General features: G+C 34.7%; 1 protein-coding gene across 1 annotated transcript; it reads right to left on the reverse strand.

Annotated features, from left to right (window-relative positions):
- Window positions 1–11,780: 11,780 nt before the first annotated feature.
- On the reverse strand, window positions 11,781–15,017 carry LOC136311861 (olfactory receptor 5AC2-like). Its single transcript, XM_066241176.1, has 2 exons — window positions 14,936–15,017; window positions 11,781–12,658 (listed from the first exon to the last, which is right to left on the reverse strand). Exons 1-2 carry the CDS (start codon window positions 14,937–14,939, stop codon window positions 11,781–11,783), a joined length of 882 nt encoding a protein of 293 aa, XP_066097273.1. The 5' UTR covers window positions 14,940–15,017.
- Between the last annotated feature and the right edge of the window lie 1,469 nt (window positions 15,018–16,486).

The following is a 16,486-nucleotide window of genomic DNA, read 5'->3' on the forward strand; positions in this document are numbered from 1 at the left end:
AAGGCAATATTTTTCTTAATGGGTCAGCATTAAGGAGAATGGTAAGTTATTTCCCATCTTCACTGAGAATAGAACAAGAAAAGTTAGCCTTAAAATTTTATCTTTTAAAATAACATATATACCCACAAGGAGCTCGGGAAACACAAGAAGACTGACTGATATGTCTCTGCTGAAAATTGGCCCTATGGACACTGAGGGCAATAATTTAGTTTCCACATGGGGGTTTTATCCTGTGTGAGCCTATCTAGCTTTGTTGCTAACTTTAAACCTATAATCGATAGTTCTAATTTTAATAATTAAGTCATGGGTCATTAGGCATTTAGGATCTTTTTCCTTAAGATGTGTGTGTGTGTGTGTGACAATATATGTGTGTGTTTTTACACATATATATCTTACCATACATTTTAAGATTCTAAGAAAATTATCATTGGTGACTCTAGTTTATCTTTTCATGATTCCATGAATATATTAAAAAAGTTTGAGCAGTATAGTTTAGTTGCCATACCCTGACAAAGAAAATTTTCTATAGTATGAAATAATCTCTAAACTTTTGAGTCATTATCATTTTCCCCATTTGTCTCATTCTTCTACTATTCATAATTTACCATTAAAAAGAACTCTTATTATGCATGTCTCCTCAACATTAAAATATCTAGTATTTATGACAAGCATCAAGTATATTTCATCCTGAAGTAAAACAGAAAATCTCATAGCGTTGCCAGGAATTTCCATTCTCTTTTTTTCAATGTTTATTTTATTGATTTTAGAGAGAGGAAAAGAGAAAGCGACAGAGACAAGAACATGGATCTGTTCCTGTATGTGTCCCGACCTGGGATCAAACCGGCAACCTCTGCATTTCAGGATGATGCTCTAACCATCCATGCTATCCGGCCACACAGGATTTTCATTTCTTACCTGGACATTTTATTATCAAATAAGCAATCTGAAAAACTACAAATAATTAAAAATTAGACAGATCTTGATGTCCTCACTCATCTCCTAAGTCTTTGAGAGATGGAAAAAAAAATGGTTGATTTTTGAAGAAAATAAGTTGGGTTTCAAAGAAAAAAAAAATCTATATTTTTCTCTACTGTACTCTACGTCATAGCCAGAGTGGTCTTTATAAGTTGCCAAACTGATGAGGCCCTCAGTGCTCTCACATCCATGGCTGCATCTCTTCTTAAAACCCCTTATGAAGAAAAGAGGAAGTTGCAGAATGAAGCAGTATTTCCTTCTGCAAAGATTTTCCATGGAAACCTCAAATGCATGGACATATTTATACGTATTCTTTCAAATATAATCATACATTAACAAGTACAAAGAACCTTGCGATTCCCACAATGAAAGTTACCGATAAATTCCCTGTAGGATGAAGGTAAAGTTGTTCTACTGGGCATTGTGAGTTAATCAACAATCACCTCAGGCACACCCAAAAATAACAATTAGAACTACAATTTGTATCATTAGGGTTCACTGTGAGGGCAACTATACAAACTGTTTCTGAGCAGTTTTTAGGACATATTCATTTTTTCTATCTTATTGCTCTTAATGTTGCCACATTACAACCTTCTAATACTTTTTTCAAACATCTTGGAGTCATCAAATTCAATATGTTCAAAACCAAAGTTAGAGTGTTTTCAAACCATATCATTAAACCTGGACCTCATTCTGTCTTCCCATTCTCCATTAATGACGTTGCTATCTACTCCATTTTCATTTATTTATTTATTTATTTATTTATTTATTTATTTATTTATTTATTTAGACAGAGAGACAGAGAGGGATAGGTAGGGACAGACAGATAAGAAGAGAGGAGAAGCATCAATTCTTCATTGCATCTCCTTAGTCTCCTTAGTTGTTCATTGATTGCTTTCCCACACATGCCTTGACCAGGAAGCTACAGCAGACCAAGTGACCCCTTGCTCAAGCCAGCAACCTTGGGCTCAAGCTGGTGAGTCTTGTTCAAACCAGATGAGCCTGTGCTCAAGCCAGCGACTTTGTGGTTTCGAACCTGAGTCCTCCACGTCCCAGTTTGATGCTCTATCCACTGTGCCACCACTTAGTCAGGCTTCTCCTTCTGATATACCTATTATTCTTATGTTAGTCTTTTTGATGGAGTCAGACAATTCCTGTAGGGCTTTCTCATTTTTTTTTTTTAATTTTTGAGTCTCTCTCCTCTTCTCTCTGTTGTGCCTCAAGTTGCCTGTCTTCCATGTCACTAATCCTACCTTCTATCTGTCCTGTTCTATTAGCTAAGCTTGTTACCTCATTTTTCAGTTCATGAATTGAGTTTTTCACCTCTGTTTGATTTGTTTTTATAGTTTCAATTTCCTTGGTAATATATTCTTTCTGTTTATTGAGTTGTTTTTTGAGCTCCTTAAATTGCCTTTTTGTGTTTTCTTGTATATCTCTGAGTATTTTTAGGATTTCTATTTTAAATTCTCTGTCATTTAACTCCAAGGTTGCCAATCTATTAAATTTTTTCTATAGATATTTCCTCATCTATCTGTGCTACATCTCTGTCTTTTGTATCTGTGATGTTCGATTTCCTTTTCCTTAATGGCATCTGAGGGTGGTTTTGTTAATACCACTAATGAGAATTAATAAAGAATAAAAAGTTAAAAAATAGACAACAATAAAAAATAATAATTAAAAAGATTATTATTTCTTTTTTTTCTTTCCTTCTTTGAGAAAATACCGTGAGAAACTGAGAATTATATTGTGCTAAATAGAACAAAAACTACCTATAACAGAGAACCTGAATTGGGGAGAAGTGATAAAGGGCAAAAAAAGAGGTAGGGACCCACAAAATGCAAAAAAGGAAAAATTTAGATCAAGAATAAAATAATTTGGCCCTGGCCGGTTTGCTCAGTGGTAGAGCGTCGGCCTGGCATGCAGGCGTTCTGGGTGTGACTCCCGGCCAGGGCACACAGGAGAAGCACCCATCTGCTTTCCCACCCCTCCCCCTCTCCTTCCTCTTTGTCTCTCTCTTCCCCTCCCACAGCTGAGGCTCCATTGGAGCAAAGTTGGTCCAGGCACTGAGGATGGCTCTGTGGCCTCTGCTTCAGGCGCTAGAATGGCTCTGGTTGCAGCAAAGCAACGCTCCAGATGGGCAGAGCATCGCCCCCTGGTGGGCATGCAGGGTGGATCCCGGTTGGGCGCATGCAGGAGTCTGTCTGACTGCCTCCCTGTTTCCAGCTTCAGAAAAATACAAAAAAAAGAAAGAATAAAATAATTTGCTTGTACATGATGGTTGACTGAGAGATATAGTGAAGGGATAAGAGGGAAATAAGAAAAAAAATCCTATTGTATTAAGTGAAACAAAAACTACATAGAATGGTGAGCCGGGGTTAGGGGGAATGCTAATGAGTTAAAAAGTGAAGTAAAAAGCACATAAAATGCCACAAAGAAAAATTTGAATCCAAAATAAAATAATTTGTTCATGAGTGAGGATTGAATGAGAGGAAAAGTAAAGGAGAAAAGAAGAAACTAAGAGAGAAGGAGAAAAAAGAAAAAGGGGGGGGAAAGGAGAGAGTTAAGGATTTTGGAGTGTAACCCTCATAGAGAGAAAGAAAAAAGAAAAGAAAAAAAATGGGAAATGTAACACTTATGGGTAATGTAGTTCAAGATGAAGAGAAAAGAATAAGACAAGCAGAGGATAAAAGGACCAAGCTGGAAGAAAAATAAATAAATAAAGATAAGAAGATGAAAGAAACAAAAAAAAGTAGAAAAAGTTATAAAGACTATGAAAGTCTGTGGATTTTTCTTGATTTTGAGAGGTTCTCTTCTTTCTCTTTCTTTCCTCTCCCTCTTCCTGGTCGGTGGCTCTGACCCCAGGCTCTGCCCCTGTGTCACTCTTGGGTAGAGATTTCCAGCTGATGTGTCTTTATGGCGATGTCATATACTAGGCCTCATTCTTGTTGGTAGTTGGGGATTATTAGCATTTGGAGTCTCCAACAATGGGAAAGTTCATTTTCCCGGAGCCTCTTTCCTAGTCTCTCCTTCTAGAATTAGCAGCCTGATGATCCAGCTATGAGGTTGCCACTGCCACTGCCTGGAGATTAAGAGGCTCAAGGAACTGGCAGATCCCTACTCTATCCCCACTCAGCGCAGGGTTCTGGGTAAGGCTCTGTCAGTCAGAGCCACCAGTGTTATCAGGTGGGGCTGGGAGCCAATTGCTCTCAAGGTGTCTTTCTATGAGCCTCCAGGCATGTCCAGTATGCCTCAGCACTCTGTGGGACCACTCTCCCCAGGGTTTTTGCACTTTGTAACCTGTATTGGCTTCTTGTTCAGTGTGTGGGACTTCCAGATGCTCCAGGGATAGATTTTCCTGTCTCTGGTTGTAGAACTTGTTGAAATTTTGGGGAGAGGTATTCGGGGCACTCCTCATGGCGCCATTTCTCTTACGTCTCTTGTACTTTCCTATAACCCCATTTCTCTCTGGAAAACAACCATGCTATTATCTGTGTCTATAAGTTTTTATTTGTTTGTTTATTTGGGGTAATTTTTTGCTTAATCCCTTTACTTTTTTCACTCAGCCCTACAACCCTCTTTACCTGTAACAGATGTCAATCTGTTCTCTACCTATAAATCTGTTTCTATTTTGTTTGTTAGTTTATTTTGTTCATTAGATTCCACATATAAGTGAAGTCATATGGTGCTTGTCTTTCTCTGACTGGCTTATTTCACTTAGCATAATGCTCTTCAGGTTCAACAATGATGTTGCAAAGAATAAAATTTCCTTCATTTTTATGTACAAGTGGCATTACATTTTGTAAATCTACCACAGCTTTATTATCCACTTATCTACTAATGGAAACTCAGGCTGCTTCCAAATCTTGGCTATTGCAAGTAATGCTGCAATAAACATAGAGTGAATATATTATTTCAAATTAGATTTTCAGGTTTCTTTGGATATATTTCCAGAAGTGACATTGCTGGGTCATAAGTCAGATTCATTTTTAATTTTTTGAAGTAACCCCATACTCTTTTCCACAGTGGCCACACCAAACTACATTCCAACCAACAGGGCACAAAAGTTCCCTTTTCTACACATTCTCTCCAACGCTTGTTATTTATTGTTTTATTGATGATAGCCATTCTGACAGGTGTGAGGTGACATCTCATTAATGCATTTTTTGCATAATTTGCGTTTTTATGATGATTTAGTGATGTTGAGCATCTTTTCATATGTCTATTCGCTATCTGTATGACCTCTTTGGAGAAGTATTAAAGTCCTTGGCCCATTTTTAAATTGTATTGTTTATTTTTTTGCTGTTGAGTTTTATAAGTTCTTTATAAATTTTGAATATTAATCTTTTATCAGATGTTTCATTGGAGAACATGTCCTGCCATGTAGTGGATTGTCTTTTCATCTGGTTGATGGTTTCATTTGCTGTGCAAAATCTCTTTAGTTTGATGTAGTCCCATTTGTTTATTTTAAATTTGTGTCCATTGCCTGAGGAGATTATCAGAAAAAATATTGCTATGAGAAATGTCTGGGATTTTACTTCCTATGTTATCTCATAGCATTTTTATAGTATTGAGTCTTACATTTAATTCTTTAATCCATTTGAGATTACTAATGTATATGGTGTAAGAAGGTAGTCTAGTTGAGGTTTTTGTGCACAAATCTGTCCAATTTTTCCAACACCATTTATTGAATAGACTATCTTTACCCCATTGTATATTTTTGCCTTCTTTGTAAATATTAACTGACCATAAAACTGTGAATTTATTTCTGGGCTCTCTGTTCTGTTCCCTTGATCTTTTTGTCTATTTTTATGCCAGTAACATGCTGTTTTGATTACTATGGTCATGTAATATAGTTTAATAATCAGACAGAGTGATTTCTCCAACTTTGATTTTCTTTCTCAAGATTGATGTTACTATTCAGAATCTTTTGTGATTTCATATAAATTTTTGGAATACATGTTCTAGTTCTATAAAATATACCACTGGTATCTTGGTGGATATTGCATTGAATCTATAGATTGCTTTGGATAATAGTATGATCATTTTAATGATATTAATTCTTCCTATCCATGATCATGGTAGATGCTTCCACTTATTTGTATTTTCTCCAATTTTTTTCCTCACTGTCTTATACTTTTCAAGTACAGGTCTTTTATATTTTTGGTTATATTTATCCTCAGTAATTTACTTTATTTTATTTTGATGTAAGGGTGAGTTGCATCATTTTTGTAGTTTCCTTTTCTGATAGTTCACTATTGGTGTATAAATATGCAACTAATTTATGAATATTAATTTTATATCCTCTACTTCACTGAATTTATTTATCAGTTTTAATACTTTTTTGGTGAAATCTTTAGAGTTCTTATTATACAGTATTATATCATTTTAAAAATAGTGACAGTTTTACTTCCTCTTTCCAATTTGAATGCCTTCTATTTCTTTTTCTTGTCTGTTTCCTGTGGCTAGGACTTTCAACATTATGTTAAATAAGAGTGTTAAAAGTGGACATTCCTGTCTTATTTCTAATTTTAAGAGAAATACTTAAAATTTTTGCCCACTCAATATAATGTGAGCTGTGGTTATGTCATATATGGCCTTTATTATGTTGAGGTATGTTCCCTCTATTCTCACTTTGCTGAGAGTTTTTTTTATCATAAATGCATGCTATATTTTACCAAATGTGTTTTCTGCATCTGTTGATATTAACATGTGGTTTTTATCCTTTATTTTATTGATGTGATATATTATGTTTATTGATTTGCAGGTATTGTATCAACCTTGCATCCCTTGAATGACTCCCACTTGATTATGTTAAATAGTCTTTGCAATGTATTGCTGGATCTAGTGTGCTAATATTTTGTTTGCTCTTTTAACATTTATAGTCATCAGGAATAGTAGCCTATCATTTTCTTTCTTTCTTTCTTTCTTTTTATTTTTTGTATTTTTCTGAAGTTGGAAACGGGGAGGCAGTCAGACAGACTCCCACATGCACCTGACCGGGATCCACCCGGCATGCCCACCAGGAGGCGATGCTCTGCCCATCTGGGGCATTGCTCTGTTGCAACCAGAGCCATTCTAGCGCCAGAAGCAGAAGCCATAGAGCCATCCTCAGCGCCTGGGCCAACTTTGCTCCAATGGAGCCCTGGCTGTGGGAGGGGAAGAGAGACACAGAGAGGAAGGAGGGGGGGGTGGAGAAGCAGATGGGCTCCTCTCCTGTGTGCCCTGGTCAGGAATCAAACCTGGGACTCCTGCACACCAGGCTGACACACTACCACTGAGCCAACTGGCCAGGGTCTCATTTTATTTCTTTGTGATGTCTTTATCTGGTTTGGAATTAGGAAAATGTTGGCCTCATAAAATGAGTTTGGAAGACTTCCTTCTTGAATTTTTTTGGAATTGTTTGGGAAGGATAGGTGTTAGTTCTTTGAATACCTGGTAAAATTCACCTGTGAGTCCGTCTATCCTAGCCCAAGACTTTTGTTTGTTGGGAATTTTTTAATTAAGTATTGCTATCCCTGCTTTTTTCCCTCTCCACTTGTATAAAATATCTTTTTCCATCTTTACTTTTAGTCTGTGTGTATCTTTTATTCTGTGGTGGGTCTCTTGTAGACAACATATATATGGGGCTTGTTTTTTTATCCATTGAACTACCCTATGTCTTTTTATTGGAGCATTTAAGCCACTTATATTTAAAGTGATTTTTAATAGTTACATATTAATGACATTTTATTCTTTTAACTATGTTCCCTGTGTGCTTTCTTCTTCTTCTTCTTCTTCTTCTTCTTCTTCTTCTTCTTCTTCTTCTTCTTCTTCTTCTTCTTCTTCTTCTTCTTCTTTCTTCCCCACCTCCTTCTCCTCCTTCTCCTCCTTCTCATCCTCCTTATCCTTCTTTTTCCTGTTCTTCCGATACATGTTTTAAGATTTCTTGTCTGGCCCTTGCCAGTTGTCTCAGTTGGTTAAGAGCATCATTCCAAAACAACAAGGTTGTGGGTTCAATTGCTGGTCAGAGCACACACAGGAAGCAACCAAAAAGTGCACAAATATGTGGAACAACAAATGCTCCCCCACTTCTTCTCTCTGTTTCTCTAAAATTTAATAAAAATTAAGCCCTGGCCAAATAGCTCTGTGGGTTGGAGTATCTTCCCTGAGCATGCAAGTTGCTGGTTTAATTCCCCAGTCAGGGCACATACAAGAGCAACTCAATGTTCTTGTCTCTCTTTCTCTACTTGCCTGTCCCTCAAAAAAATTTCTTGTCTGGTGGTAACAAATCACTTTTTCTCTTCTGGGGAGCTCTTTATTTCTCGATTAGTTCTAAGTTATAACATTGTTGGGTAAAGTGGTAGGTCCTTGTTTTTCATTTCTTTGAATATTTCATGCTAATCCCTTTAGGCCTAAAACGTTTCTGTTGAGGTATCAGTTAACAGTCTTATGGGAGCTGTCTTCTACAAAACTAACTGTCCTTCTTTTGCTGTTTTTAAGATTAGAGAAAAGAAAAGATTATCTCCTTTTCTTTAACCTTTGCCATTTTAATTATAATGTGTCTTGGTATGGGCCTATTTGGATTCATCTTCTTTGGGAGTATCTAAGCTTCCTGGACTTCTGTGGGTTGTTTTTTTTTCATCATCAGTTAGGGAAATTTTCATTCATTACTTCTTCAAATAGGTTCTTGATCCATTAAAAAGCCATGCTGGGTAGGGTGAGAAGGAGTCTAGATAGTGGGGTTATTGTTTTCCCCTAGGCTAATGCCATACAGAGGAGAATATCCCACCTAAGAAAGATAGCATCTACAGTATGGCAGAATCACTCAGCTCAAGGATTCTAACAGTTGTCTCTTCAGCTTTCTCCCCAGAGCCACAAACCTAAGACTCTCCTCCTACAACTCTAGTATGCTCTTCTCTCCTTCTGCTGAAGCCTGGGGCAAGTGGCTGTGAATGAAATGTTGTGCATTGACCCTTTAAGAGGATATCTATGTCTTCAGCAGAATTCCATTTCTCCCTAATGGACAGAAACCCTGTTTTTCACAGCCAAATGTTATGTGGGCACCTCTTCCCAGATCTGGTGGTCTAGCCTAGGAATCCCAGCTTGGGGTTTAGTCCCCACTCTCCTCAGAGGAAATGCACCTGCTATTGAGATATCTCTCTGGAACCTCAGCTGCCGCCTGTGGAAGTGGGGCCAGCCCTTTATGTATCTCAAGCCTTCCTCCCAGTTTCAATATGGTTTTTCCTGTAAATCCTTGGTTATAAGACTTCTCTGCATCTACTCTTCAGTTGGTTATTCAGGATGATTGTTCCATAATTTAGCTGTAATTCCAGTTTGGTCCTGGGAGGAGGTGAGTATAGCTTCAACTTATTCTACCATCGTCTTGAAATATGTGTGTTAAAATTACAAAGGACTATAATTACCTGTAAATACTTAGAGAGGATGTATATAGTCACTTTTGTTTTTAAAACACATGAACTTACAATTTAATTAACCATAATTGTTTTGTATCTAAAACTCTTGCAAAGCAACTTGTTCAAGAATAATAAAGTTTAAAATTGGTTAGGTTTAATGGAAATTTACTTACACAGGCCTCTTTCTTTACATGTGCTTGAAACAGTTTCCAAAAGGAGCTATTATTGGAGTAAAAGCTTTTCATCAACCAATAATTTCACACATTTCATCAACCAATGATTATCCAATGAGGTAATAGTATACTAGTAGATGGAACCAAAATAGTCCTCCACACTTTTTTATTATTCATTTTAGAGAGGAGGAAGAGTGAGAGGGAGGAGCTACACTCCCTACAGAAGTGGGAGTTATGTTGGACCTACAGAATGTGAAAATAGAAATCCCACATGATAATGAGAGGCAGAAAGCCTCAACAATGAGAGTCAGAAAGCCAAAAACATGTGAAACACTCAACAGCTAATTCTGTTCATAATATTCATGCTATTACAAAATAAAATATAAATGACCACAATATCAACAAATAAAAACTAAAAGTAAGTGAATTAAATTCTAAATGTAAAAGCTAGAAAACAAAATATTACAAGAAAAGAAGCACTAACTCCCATATGTGCCTTAACCAGGCAAGCCCAAGGCTTTGAATCAGTGACCTCAGCATTCCAGGTCGATGCTTTATCTATTGTGCCACCACAAGTCAGGCTAGTTCTCCACTCTTAACTATAGATTAAAAACAAATAATTCCCTCTGACAAATTAGTTGAGTGTTTAAAAGACTTAATAACCACTTAAAATTATCAATCATATTTTCATAGTATAGTCACATAAGGTTTGCATCTTTTCCATTTTTCAATAAAAATTTTATTAAAATGTTTGAGACACCTATAAGGTGTTGTGATTTATTTACATAGAAATTGTACAAAGTAACATGAACATTTTATTTAAGAAATATGAATCCCTTTATCATTTTATTATCTATCTAAAATTTGTTTCTTTTACTGTATAAAAAGACATTTAGCAAGGAATTACAATAGTGTACAACAATGAATTAATTTTGTCCCGTTCTTCATCTGGGCAGGATTCAAGACTCACACATCTGAAAAAAGAGCATTATAATAAAACAGGAGAACAATGAACACAAATGCATTGCTATGGAGAAGGCATTACTTCTGCCGTTTTTATAATTCTTTTTCAGAATGGCAAAGGAAACATGAATGGAAGACACAATGTTGTTATTCATAAGAGCGAAGTTTAACTAAAGACAGAAAAATCAAAAAAATAAATGTATTCATTTCTTTGGAAATTTTATATTGCAGTAAGATTTTATATAGAATGATATTTTATGTTGGACCTACAGAATGTGAAACTAGAAATCCCACATGATAATGAGAGGCAGAAAGCCTCAACAATGAGAGTCAGAAAGCCAAAAACATGTGAAACACTCAACAGCTAGTTCAGTTCATAATATTCATGCTATTACAAAATATAAATGACCACAATATCAACAAATAAAAACTAAAAGTAAGTGAATTAAATTCTAAATGTAAAAGCTAGAAAACAAAATATTACAAGAAAAGAAAGCAGATGGAAAAATTTAAAGATAGAGAAAATTAATGCATTAAATAAAAGTTAGATGTAATAAAAATTATGATTCTTTTAATACATCTATAAATAGAAAAATTACTAACTAATCTAAAAATTTTAAGTGACAACTTCCACAAAATGTAAAAAAAAACAATTTTCCAAACCCAATAAATTTTTAAAAGATTATAAGAATCTTTGTCCAATTTTAGACAAATAAACCACTGATAGTTATAACCAGTCCCAGTTACTGTCAATTATTTTTTTTAGATGCTCATCTTTTTTTAAAATTTTATTTATTCATTTCAGAGAGGAGAGAGAGAGAGAGAGATGGGGGAGGAGCAGGAAGCATCAACTCTCATATGTGCCTTGACCAGGCAAACCCAGGGTTTCAAACCGGCGACCTCAGCATTTCCAGGTCGATGTTTTATCCACTGCGCCACCATGGGTCAGGCTACTGTCAATTATTAAGTAAAATTTGAGAAAGTCCTTTCCAGATAACAAATTTTTAAAAACAAAATGTGCAAATAAAAAGGAATTATGATATTTTATCAATTACAGAAGATGCGAGTCACTTCAACTAAAGTAGTAACTTCAACTGGACCCACACCCAAGAAACCATTGGGTGAAGCTGGGCTCCTTCACCCAGTGCTCAGTGCCCACTCTGACCTCTAGCCTTGTGGAGAAAGGACAGAGCCATGGCTAATTTGCAAGACTTGAGGACTTGTTCATTCAAAGGGAAAAAAAGATAAATAATTTGAAATTTTCCTTGGGAACTGTTTACTTCTTTGCAACTCTTCTCAGAGCTCCGACAACCTCTTTGTTTCTCAAGCTGTAAATAAATGGGTTTAGCAGGGGAATTATAACCGTGTAAAATAGGGAGTACATTTTGTCCTGGCCTTCAGCTAGGCCAGCTGCAGGACGCACATACATGAAGATAAGAGTGCCGTAGTACAACGAGACAGAGAGCAGGTGGGCACTGCAAGTGGAGAAGGCTTTGCTTTTGCTCTTTTCAGACTTTTTCTTCAGAATGTCAAAGAGAACACGAGTATAAGAGATTATGACGGTCATTAAAGTGGATATTTGTATAAGAACGGCAAAAATAAATAGCATTAGCGCATTCATAGATGGGTCACTGCATGAAATTTTGAACAGCTGTAAAATTTCACAGTAGAAATATTGTATGATATTAGACCTGCAGAAAGTTAATTTTAACAACAAGCTCACGTGAATCAGAGGATGCAGAAAACCAATTACAAACGAGATACTTATTAACTTAGTGCAGAATCTGTTGGACATTAACACTGGATAAAGCAAGGGGTTACATATAGCTACATAGCGGTCATAGGCCATCACTACCAGGAGAAAACACTCTGTAGTTGCACTGGAAGCAAAAAAATAAAATTGGGTGATGCACTCAGCCAGGGATATCATTGCAGTCTTGTCTAAGAAACTGACCAGCATCCTGGGCGTTACAGAAGTTGAAGTGCAAGCATCTGCAAAAGCTAAACCACCAAGGAAAAAGTACATGGGCATGTGAAGATGGGCATCCTTCCAAATAAGAGCCATCAGTCCAAGGTTGCCCACCATGGTGACGAAGTAAATGACCAAGAACACGAGGAAGAGGAGAAGCTGCAGCCACGGTTGCTCTGTAAGTCCTGTGAGAACAAATTCAGTCACCAGAGTTTTGTTTCCTTCTGACATATCCACACTGATCACTGTAGTGAGAAAGTACGTGACAAATACGAGAGCTAAAGATGGTACAAAGCAGGGGAGTTTTATTTGCAAATTAAATTATACTTTTGTGTTGTTTTCCACTAAAGTAGTAGTTTTTCATGCTTAAATTACATCCTATATTAAAATCTGTTTATGAATTCTGTGTTTAGGTATCTGACTCTAAAATTGGAAAGAAAACCTGAAATAAATGCATATATTTGAACCAATACTAAAACCATGTAAAAAAAAAACTATTGCAGGTGTAAGAGAAATAAACTAATAATTTAGGCACATTCATATACTTTTATCACAGAGAGAATGGGAAGGAACAGAAATGTGTTGGGAAAATAGATGTAACATATTCTGTTTATAATGGGTTAATTAGAAAATGCACACGCACACACACAACTTCTTACAACCAGGTAAAAACAAGTTAATACAAATGGGCAAAAAATATGGAAAGACATGTTTATGGAAAAGCAACTCAATGTGACCAATAAATATATGAAACGTTTTTCCTCCTTAGTAATTAGAAAGTTTATTTAAATTTATGCATCATTTTTAATGATCACATAAGCAAAAAGACAAAATGAGAAATAATATCTACTGATGACAAGTGAGAAAAGAAGCATTTTTTATATAACTAGTGAAATATAAATCATAACAGTCTTTTAAATATAATATCTGTCAAAATTATAAATTTATATAAACCTTGATCTACCATCTTACACCTGGGTATGCATTCTAGAAATAATGTCATTTATATACAATAATAAAGTACAAGAGTATTTAATAAAGCATTGTTCAAGGGGGTGACCCTGGAAATAAAAGAAACTGTGATATAGACTTAGTGTGGAAATTATTCAGACTTAAAATAAATGTATTGCATTGCACCAGTTAATGATGAGAGGAGTTTTTCAATGTATTATTGAGAGAATCAAAATGTAGAGAACTTTAAATTTTATGGCCCTGTTTCTATAATTTTCAAAATTTTTATAAATATAAATATATATAACAATATAAGCATGGATAAAGATGTAGAAGATTTATTAATAATATATTATTAAAATAAAAATATTATATAACATTAATATATAATAATATATTAACTTGCTGATATTGGTTTTCTTATTCAGGAGTAAATAAAATGGTAGGAATGAAAAAAGCAGCGGAGAGAGAGATTCTTTGCCACCCCTCCCCACAAACACACACAAAGTTCATGATAAAGACGTAATAGATACCATACGCCCTTTTAAAATTTTGTTACATATGTGTGTGTATGTCTGTGTTTATACCATGTGTCTGCTCCTAGAAAGATATATAAAAAGACAGGTACTAGTATATTAGTTGAAATAAGTAAAATGCTATTGTTACTTTTAACAAAGAATATTCAACACTGAAAATTGTATTGGAAAATCAGAAATAAATTCTAAATTTTATGAAATATTTACTAATGATTTTTAATTCTTAAATTTTTTAAATTTAAGTATAGTTAGTATACAATATGATATAGGTCATATTAGTTTCAGGAGTACAATATAGTGATTCAGTAATTTTATGGTTTACAATGTGATTGCCCCACTAATTCTAGTAATGACCTGTCACCAAGCAAACGTATCACAATATTATTGACTAAATTCCCCTTCCCCTTTTCAACCGTCTTTTTTCTTCATACCCTCCCTTCTGGTATTCATGTATGAGTCTGTTTATGCCTGGTTTTTTTGTTTTTGTTTTTGTTTTTGCTTTTTAAGATTTCACATAAGTAAAACCATACAGTATTTGTCTTTCTCTGCCTGATTTATTTCACTTAGCATAATGATCTTTAATTCTTAATGATACTTTCCACTTAAATATTTGGTAGTTGACCTTTAATTATTGAGGAGATATAATTTTAAAAATACATCAAAAGGTATTTTAAAATTGTTTAAGATGGTGCCCATGGATAGTAGTCATTTTTATAGTTCTTTTCATATAGTATTAGTACTATTCTTGTTAAATTTATTCCTGGGATTTATATGTTTTACTGCTACTATGAACATAATATCTGATACTTTCAAGAAATAATAAGACTGGTTTTCTTCTATTACTTATAAGCTATATCTCAAAGAAAATTTAAAATAAAATTTCCCAAATATTGAGGTGAATATGTAACCTATGTTCCTTGAAAGGGAAAAAATACACTTACTACAATAATACAGCTGAAATAAATAATAACTTACCCATTTAAAAAACATTTTAATAATTTTATAGCCATATCTTTTGATGCTTATAAAGCAAGAGATGTCGACTGATACATTGAAAGAACTAGGTTTATCAGTTGGGAGAATGATGAATTGTTATTCTCCATCTTCACTGAGCTAAAAAAAAAAAAAGATTTAATAGATTTGAATTACTAACCACATACCTGCAGGGAATCTGTTATTAATATATATACCCAAGCAAATTGGAGCATATTTACTGAAAATGGATTATGTGAATGTTAAAGAGATGTCATTTTTTTTTAAGTGGAGATTTTGTTCTGAATAAAGTGGCCTTGCTTTCTTTTCAATCTAAACCATCAGATAATAGGTATTCCTAATTTCACTTCATGAATTCAGTATAATTCAACTAAGAAGTAGTTAGCTTTGAGAATTGTTTTCTTTAAGACTAATATATGAAAGAAATATCCCCAAGTTAAAGTAAAGGAAACAGTGCAGAATATATAATATATCTTTATATTATAAGGGTTATATTACTGATTTTAGCCTTTATTTTTTATGGTTCCATAAAATTTTAAAAGATAGCCACCAAATTAAAAGGCTAGGATTATCTTCATCCTGCAAAATTACAAATAAAGTAGATACAAGATGCATGACTGTGTCTCAATTCTAAACTCTCTACATTATACAATAAAATTTTAATTTGTTAATCATTCTTATGGAGATTACTTATTTTTTTGCCACTAATTCTTTTACCAAAGTTTATTATTTATGAGATTTTTGTCATAAATATCTCCTTTCCAATCAGCCATCCTCCATTTATCTGCTAAGATTTTGATAGCTGTTTGAGAAACCTCAAAGCTTCACTGGAATTTTGATTTCTTATATAGATATCTTACATAGTTACATCTAAAGATAAGTTGCAAAATTCTTAAATAATAGAAAATGTAGAAATCACTGCACTCATACCAAGTTCCTGCAAAACGCTGGAAAATTGCAAAGTGATAGTTTACTTGAAGTATTGTAGAATATGCAGAATTGAGACAGTGATTACTGGCACACTGACTTTCATCAGCAACTCCAAAATGGTGTTCTATAAAAATAAAAGAAAAGGAAAGAAAAATATTCCCTCTACGCTTCCAAAGAATTCTCTGTAGGATGAAATCAAACTTGTTCTACTGGGCATTGTGAGTTAATCATTATTCCCCCTCATAACTAGCTGTAACAATTAAAAACTGTATTTATAATTGACAGGGTTACTGTGGGGACATCTACAGAATATCAACGAACAAGTTTTAGGAAATAATTGTTTCCCTTTCTCTTATTTCTTTTAACTATATCATTAGCCAGTGACCTACTTTACACGTTCCTTTGGAAGTCTCAAAGTTACCTTAGAGAAGGGGTCGGGAACCTTTTTGGCTGAGAGAGCCATGAACGCCACATATTTTAAAATGCAATTCCTTGAGAGCCATACAACGACCCGTGTACGTTACACATTATCCAATAAAAATTTGGTGTTGTCCCGGAGGACAGCTTTGATTGGCTCCAGCCACCCACAACCATGAACATGAG

This window comes from Saccopteryx bilineata, chromosome 8, assembly GCF_036850765.1.
Source record: "Saccopteryx bilineata isolate mSacBil1 chromosome 8, mSacBil1_pri_phased_curated, whole genome shotgun sequence".
NCBI lineage: Eukaryota > Metazoa > Chordata > Mammalia > Chiroptera > Emballonuridae > Saccopteryx > Saccopteryx bilineata.